Raw genomic sequence first — 8,162 nt, 5'->3', positions numbered from 1 at the left:
CATTATGGCCGTTCTGTATATGGTCATGCTGGCCATTCTGTATATGGTCATGCTGGCCGTTCTGTATATGACCATACTGACCGTTCTGTATATGACTATGCTGGCCGTTCTGTATATGATCATACTGGCTGTTCTGTATATGGTATGCTGGCAGTTCTGTATATGGTCATACTGGCCGTTCTGTATTTGGTCATACTGGCCATTCTGTATATGGTCATGCTGGCCGTTCTGTATATGGTCATGCTGGCCATTCTGTATATGACCATGCTGGCCGTTCTGTATAGTCATACTGGCCTTTCTGTATATGATCATACTGGCCTTTCTGTGTGTGGTCATACTGGCCTTTCTGATCTGAAAAGATCATAACCTGCTGTTTTCTTTTACCTTCTCATCTTTCCTTCGTTCATTTGTTCATTCTGTTCTGTTGTGTTTACTGATGTAGCTTCACTAGGTAGCCCAGGCTGCCCTTGAATGTGTAGTCTTCCTTCCTTAGCTACCCGTGCGCTGGGGTCATCAGGTGTGTGTTCCCACACCTCAGATATGGTGCTATGCCATTTCTTCTGAGGGGCTTCCTGACATTGCTATTGATGCATTTTGTGTTACTGATCTTGGCTATGAGAACTTGGTCTTAGAAACACTGAAGGAGGAGGAGGTCCCGTAGAGAATCTTTAGGCTGAAGAGCTGAGTAAGTGGATAAGAGCTCTGGCTGCTCTTCTAGAAGATCCAGGCTCAATTCCTAGCACCCACATGGTGACTCACGACCATCTGTAACTCCAGTCCTCAGGGATGTGATGCCCTCTTATAGCCTCTGTGGGCACTACATCCATGTGGTATGTATTCAGGCAACACACTCAGGCTCATTGAAGAAAGTCTCAAGAAAAATTTCAAGAGCATCTTTGGTGGTGTTTTTCCTAGACCAACCCATCTACACATATGCATGCCAAGACTTTTTTTTTAAATCACATTTCTCTCTGGAGGCTCTGAAATAGAGGACTCTGTGAGAGAAGCCAAGAGGTCAAATGCCTTTGATCCTTCCCGGGAATATCCTAGAGATTCCTCTTTGGAGATAGGCCGTAGAGAGCCAAATTTAGCAGGCTTGCTTCTCCTGAGGTCTGATAGGTAGGGAAGCCATTCATCTCTTCACGGTCTTCCTCCTGCATCTTCGGAAGCTAGCTGCAGGAGACACCCCGGGTAGCCTTCTCTCGCCTGTCTTCAGCATAGTTCTCAGGTTCCTAGACCCTCACTGCTGTGCTTTGTCTGCCAGGGTGTGTGTTTTGACTCCTGCCTCTTTGTCTCCCCAGTTCATCAGCTTGCATGAGAATGACCAGAGCAGCGCTGATGTGAGCGAGCGTGCTATTGCAGAGCTCTGGCTGCAGCATAGCCTGCAGTGCCACTGCCTCTCAGCCCAGCTCCGGCCTCTGCTTGGGGACAGACAGTATATCAGGAAATTCTACACAGGTGAGTAGAAACAATTCAGGGTGTTGTGCATACTGCTTGTTGATCTTCTGTCTCTCTGTTCCTCAGTAGATTGCTTCTGTACCAGGGTCTCCTAAAACTTACTTGATGCCGTAGATTCTACTCAAAAACACATAGCCAGCCCTCCTCTCAGCCACCTTGGGAAAACACCCATGCCAAGTTGTTCCTGTCCTGATGCATGCAAACTGTAAGAAGAAATGCCACAAACTGAGTTTCCTATGTGCTGGTCACTGTGCCACTGCCCTCTTTACAGCTGCTCCACGAGCTGGGTAGTAGGATCACTGTTTTCTTCTTCTTCTTTTTTTTTGGGGGGGATTTTTTCGAGACAGGGTTTCTCTGTAGTTTTTGGTGCCTGTCCTGGAACTAGCTCTTGTAGACCAGGCTGGCCTCGAACTCACAGAGATCCACCTGCCTCTGCCTCCCAAGTGCTGGGATTAAAGGCGAGGATCACTGTTTTCTAATCAGAGAGGCTAGGTGACTTGGCCAGAGTCACACAGAGCCAGGTCCAGTTCTGCACCCTTCTGATTTTGGAGCTTCTTATGTTAGACTGCGTACAACTGAGCGTCTTCTGTACTTTACTTGTCCCCAGATCCTTCCTCTCCTCAGTGACATGCTTTTCCTCTATTCCTTTTTATTCTGTCTCTTTCTCCGAGCTTCACTCTTCATCGCTATGGTACGTTTTCCCTTCCCAGAAACTGCTTTCCTGCTAAGTGATGCCCACGTCACAGCCATGCTCCAGTGCCTGGAAGCAGTGGAACAGAACAACCCCCGGCTCCTGGCTCAGATTGATGCATCTATGGTAAGTGGGGCAGAGGGATCCCCACGTCTGTCCTGGGCCTTCTCCGTGCTGGCCACTCCTCAGTGACAGATGACTTCTCACTGAGGCCGCTGTGAGCTGAGAGACTTTCATTTTTGAAATGCTTGGGGAGCTGGGTGTGGTAGCACATGACTGTTGCCTGGGTCTGCTTGCTATTGCTGGCATAAAACACCTTGGCACAAAGCAACATGGGGAGGAAAGAGTTTACTTGGCTTACATATCCTTAGTCACAGTTCACTGAGACAGGAACTCAAAGCAGGAACCTGATGCAGAAGACATGGAAGAGCACTGCTTACTGACTTGCTCCCCATGGCTTGCTCAGCCTGTTACTTACAGAACCCAGGACCACCTGCCCAAGAATGGCACCACCCACAGTGGGCTGGACCCTCCCACATCAATCATTGAGCAAGAAAATGTCCTACAGACTTGCCTATAGGCCAACCTGATGGAGGCATTTCCTCAGTTGACAGTCCCTCCTCCCAGATAAAACTCTAACTGTGTCAAGTTGACAGGCATCTGTAATCCCAGTACTTGGGAGGTTGACACAGAAGGGTCAGAGTTCAAGATCAGTCTGGACTATATAATAAGCTTTATGCTAGCTTAGACTGTGAGATCCTGTCTTAAAAATAAAAAAGGAAAGGGGAGGTGAGAGGAGCAGAATATGATGGAAGGGAAAGGTGAACCGGCGAGCCTGAAGTCCACTGAGAGACCCTGTCTCAAAAGGAAGGTGGTGAGTGATTGAAGAAGATGGCCAGCATCGACCTCTGGCCTCCATGTTTGTGCACAGGTATGAATGTGTGCCCTACCTACAAAAGAAGTCGCTAGGGGCCGGGACTAGGCATGGAAACTCCCTACTGTAGTCCCAGCACTTGGGAGTCTTAAGAGGTGGGAGGATAGACATGAGTTTGAGGGCAGGGCAGTTTGAGCTACGTCGTGAGTACCAGGCCACCCAAAGTGACATGTCAAGGCCCTGTCTAAAAAGTGAAAAAGAAAAGGGCACCGAACCACACACACACTTGCCTTCTCTCCCAAAGCTCGGATCAGGTGCTCATGAGAGACACGTATGACTTAGACCACCAGTCTATATGACTTTTACTTCACATGCATCCTTTTTGGTATGTATTGATGTGTAGTGTAGATACATGTCTGTATACCTGTTCCCATGTGTATGGGTATCCATGTGCAGGCTGCCATGCCCACCTGGATTTCACACTGGTATTAGGGCTGTGAGTGTAACACCCGATTCTGTGGTGTTACCCCCTTGGTACAGTTCGCGCACCACTGTACTGTACGCAAGTCGGGCAAGGGCCTGGAGATTGAAAGAACACGCAAAGAGACCTGGGTCATTTGAAAGGAGATCAGCCGTGTGCCGTTTATTCAACCTTGGGGAAATCCTTATATACCTAGCTGCTGCACAAGGATTTCCACCCAGGCAGGTGGAAAATTACCATACCAAAGATGGAGTCAACAATGCCCAGGGGGATGCAGGGGGAAGCACAGGAACAAACAGAATGCTTTAGTTAGCTGACCAGAAACTGTCCTCAAGATGTACCCCAGGAACAAGGGTAGACCCGGGCCCTACATGTGAGTTCTAGTCCTTGTGTTTGCAGAGCAAGAACACTTGCTGAACCGTCTTCCCAGCCTCCCGTGCATATTCTTGCGTTCTTTGTTGCACCCCTTACAGGAGAAACTATCCTAGAAGAATTCCAGTGCAGAAGCTGTAGTGTTCCGATGTTGAATGCTATGGTAGCTGTGCTCTAGTAGTCCAGGCCTACTGTCAACTACGAGCTCCTATCAGCGTTTCTGCAGTAATGAGTGCCTCTCCTCTGAGGGCCTTTGCTTCATTCTGACATGTTTTCTTTTGTTTTAGTTTGCCAGAAAGCACGAGAGCCCACTGCTGGTTACAAAGAGCCAGAGTCTGACGGCTCTGCCTGGTTCCACGTATACCCCTCCAGCTAGCTGTGCTCAGCAAGCCTGCTTTGGGTCCTCCTCTAGCCTCCACCAACCCATGGCCAACCACAGCTCAGGTATGGGGGCAGATGCTGTGTAATTACTGCATGCATTGTAGGTTGGGGAAGTAGAGGACTTTTGTGACTGCTCACAGGCCAGAACCTGCTTTTGTTTGGTTTTGGTTTTACCTTCTCATCCTTCACCTCTGGAAAGTCGAGAGTCCTTGTGAGAGTGACTGCAGACTGGAAATAGAAGCTTGGACTGGTAGACATTGGTGTGAGTGTCTTTGTCGTAGGCGTCATAAAAACATACGGAGCAGCAGTTGCTGGTGTGGGGCTGTAGGGCTGTAATCCCAGCACTCAGAAGACAGAAGCAAGAAGATGGTTATAAGTTCAGAGGTGTCCAGGGCCACATAGTGAGACCATGCCTCAGAGAACAGAAAGTTATTCAGCAGCTAGCCTACAATCATTCTGTAGCAAAAAGATGTCCTTAGAGGCCTTTGAGCTTCTGCTTCACGTTTCAAATCAGGTCTGTAGTTGCTGACATCTTTAGAGTGCCTGCACCATGCTAAGTTTTGTTACAATTTGTGTGTGCTACCTCATTTGATCTTTACCAGTTCTGTGAGGTTGCTGTTCTCATTATTTCTCTCATTTTGCAGTTGAGGGGTTCAGGCTGAGGAGCAGTGAAGCCACTGCTAGCTCAAGTGTCCATGCCCTCCCCTTAGCTGCTCCAAATCCTTACTTTAATTGATTGACCTTTTCTGGGTGACGTGGATCCTGGGTGCCCTTACCTGGGGACCTATATACATACTTTGGTCTCTAGCTTACCTTTCTCTCCCCTTATCCTTTTTTTATGTCCTAGAAAGAAGATCCACTTCCTTTTCGCTTTCTGGCCCTCTCTGGAGACCTCAAGAAGACAGAGAGCTCTCACCAGCGGAGAGTCAAACCGCCCAAGCTCCGCTGCTTTCAGACTCAGCTCTAGCCCAGGGTTCCCCACTGACCCCACATGAGATGAGTTCCAGCACTCTGACCAGCCCCATAGAGGCATCCTGGGTCAGCAGCCAAAATGACTCCCCGAGTGATGCCAGTGAGGGGCCTGAGTACCTGGCCATTGGCAACCCAGACCCCCGTATCCGGACTGCCAGTTGTCAGAGTCACAGCAGCAATGCTGAGAGCAGCAGCTCTCACTTGTTCTCCTCCAGCAGCTCTCAGAAGCCAGATTCTGCTGCTTCTTCTTTAGGGGACCAAGAGGCAGGTAGACAGAGTCAGCCAGGCAGTGTCCTTCGCAGGTCCAGCTTCTCAGAGGGGCAGACAGTCCCTGTCACCAACGGGACAAAGAAGAGCCACATTCGCTCCCATTCGGATACTAACATTGCCTCCAAAGGAACCACAGGTAATGACGAGCACCAGCTACTGGTTAGCAGGATGCCCCCTCCCCAATTCAAATTCAGGGCTGGAGGGAGGGCTTGTTCCTGCGATTTTTCAAATGGCAGAGAGAAAAGAACCATTTCTAGATGACATGTTTGTTACTCTGCTCTGTCATGAAAGACGTTTAGCATGTAGTACTCATGAAGCCCAAGTATATTTTATGTCTTCCTTTACATGATGCTAAATACTAAATACTTCCCCGATTCTTCCAAAGTTCCTTAGCATTGGGATAGTATGAGCATTGCAGTATATGTTTTAACTGAACCTCGTAGACATCAGCAAAGTATTAAAGAGGTTTAGAGATAATTCTTTTAAATTCCTTCTGTTGTGATTCCTTAAAAGTTAGTTCAGGAAGTAGTACTAAGCTGAGTACTATTAGGGTTTCCTAGTTATCATCGGGATAATAGTGAGTATGGATGGGCAGTGTGACCCTGGACCAAGTGTCATAACTCAGACTGAGGCCCTGAGATGAGGGCCATTTGCCCTGTCCCCCTCGCTCCCAGAGTGCTAACTGGTAGTAGGGCGCAAACCTAGGCATGATGAAGGTGAGCCTCCTTGCTCCTGTATCACATTGCCACTATCCTCCTGGGCAGCTGGTGTCTCTAGGCTTTGCTTGGGGATCATCTGTAAGTATAACTATATATCTGTAAGTATAATGTGCTCAAAGCTACTATAAGTCAGATACAAAATATAAAAATAAAATAGAAAGTATTTATTTCATGAGCTAAAATTCAGGAGATTTCCGTGGCAGCTGGAGCTGCCCTTGTCTCTTTAATTTCTAGAAAGATGAAGATTCAAGGCCTCAACTAAACCCTGGGTAGCAGACCCTCATCTGTTTTCCTCCAAGAATTTTGAATGACTTACTTGAACTTAGGAGAAAAATTTCCAGGTCAAAGCCTTTTTGCATGAACTTCCTCACATGGGAAGCGTGTTGGGGTTAGACCCTCAAGTCCCATCTGCTGCAGTTCTGTGTCCACACCCCATGAGTGCACTGACCTTTGTTCATACAGAACTCCCTGGGTCCTGCATTCCACTGTTTTGTTGTTTTAAGTGGTCTAGGGATTGAACCCAGGGCCCTGTTCATGCAGGGCAAGAGCTCTACAGAGCGACATTCCCAGCCTCCCTGGCTCCGTTCTTGAATCTGTGTGGATTCCAGAAACCATGGTAACCTGCATGGGATAAGGGAGCCAGCAAAGACCTGTGCAGAAGGTCTGAGCATGGGTCTCGTAGCTTCTTATCCAAGTCACCCCTCCTGCAGCCCAGGTGTCCACTCTTGGCAGCTCATGTCACCACTTCTGCCAGGTAAAAGTCACGGGGTTGGTTTGGGGTTTTTTTTTCTTTACTCTCTTTCTTTCTCTCTCTCTCTAATCTTGTTTGTTCTGTCTGGATTCTCTGTCCCTGTGTATTTATCTGCAGGAGGCCCCAGGAATATCACCATTATAGTTGAAGATCCCATTGCAGGTTTGGGAGTCAGTCCCCACCTCTCCTTCCTTCTCTTCCTCTGTGACCACCTTGCTTAGTTCAAAACCTCCTATTCCAGTCTGGTGTCAAATCAAGTCTGGCAAGTTTTAATCCTTTTGCAGTGTGGGATCCATCTGTAGCAGGACACTACGTGCTGTGCCCCAAACATGCTTCCACATGCTTTGTTCATTCTACCAACAGCTTCTGGAAGCCATAGTCAAGCTAAAGCAATTCTCCTTTACACAAGGGTAAACATGAGGCCTGCTGTCCATCTAAGGCCTCATGATGGGTCAGTAGCAGGGTGTTCCTTACCTGAAGGCTTGCTGTGGATAACTTTATTTTTCTTGACTTCACACCAGAATGTGTTTTATTCCTTTTATGTGGTCTTGGATACACTTGCATGGCTTGCCTGTCTAAGATCCCTGTCTCCTTCCCTGCAGTCTTCGTTCCCTCGTGCATCTGCATACTCCATACTCGTCACTGAGCATTTTTCTAGTAAAGTCGATTTGTTCTTTGTTTTTGCTTTTTCCCTCATGGTGGTTTTCAAACTGAGATTTGTGTTCTATTCTGGGCGCTGTAATGACGGAGTTATTAATGTGTGGGTATGGGTTAGTAAAGCTGTGACGGGGAGGACTAGAGACCACAGCCTCCTGGAAATGGAGAAGTCACTGACGTGTTGTCTTGGAAAAGAGAACATTAAAGAAGAAAACCTGCAGAAACAGAAGGAGAGGAAAAACTGGGAGAAAGCAGATTCTGCGTGAGTGGGAAGAAATGCTGAGTCTGTTGAGTGGGTACCCGTAGGAGTCGGTGATCTCAGTACAGAAGCCCAGTGGCTTGTGTGGTCGAACACAGTGATGGCGTTACCGGTGGTGTGGTGTGCCATCTGAAACAGTCTCTTCCGTTGTTTCTTACCATGGTATCGTGGTGATTGCTGGTGTTTCCTTAGTTCAGTAGACAGAGCAGAGCCTACTGCCAGGGCAACAAGAACACAAAATTACTTGCTTCATGTGTGTGTGTGTGTGTGTGTGTGT

At 47.9% G+C, this 8,162-nt stretch overlaps 1 protein-coding gene across 6 annotated transcripts in view; it reads left to right on the top strand.

Annotated features, from left to right (window-relative positions):
- The window catches only part of Rubcn (RUN and cysteine rich domain containing beclin 1 interacting protein), a 61,278-nt gene that overhangs the window by 33,108 nt on the left and 20,008 nt on the right, over nucleotides 1-8,162 (top strand). For 4 of the 6 annotated variants that reach the window (XM_013351542.2, XM_026785652.1, XM_013351544.2 and 1 more), the window contains exons 4-8: nucleotides 1,302-1,458; nucleotides 2,169-2,275; nucleotides 4,164-4,320; nucleotides 5,105-5,635; nucleotides 7,087-7,131. In XM_013351542.2, coding sequence (XP_013206996.1) covers nucleotides 1,302-1,458; nucleotides 2,169-2,275; nucleotides 4,164-4,320; nucleotides 5,105-5,635; nucleotides 7,087-7,131 — 997 coding nt within the window. The remainder of the gene's footprint in view (nucleotides 1-1,301; nucleotides 1,459-2,168; nucleotides 2,276-4,163; nucleotides 4,321-5,104; nucleotides 5,636-7,086; nucleotides 7,132-8,162) is intronic. The other 2 variants (XM_013351549.2, XM_013351534.2) reach the window with 1 other exon arrangement.

The sequence above is a fragment of the Microtus ochrogaster genome, chromosome 2 (genome assembly GCF_000317375.1).
Source record: "Microtus ochrogaster isolate Prairie Vole_2 chromosome 2, MicOch1.0, whole genome shotgun sequence".
In the NCBI taxonomy this organism is placed as follows: domain Eukaryota; kingdom Metazoa; phylum Chordata; class Mammalia; order Rodentia; family Cricetidae; genus Microtus; species Microtus ochrogaster.
Note: the sequence above shows the minus strand (reverse complement) of the source record. Positions and strands in the feature narration are given on the sequence as shown.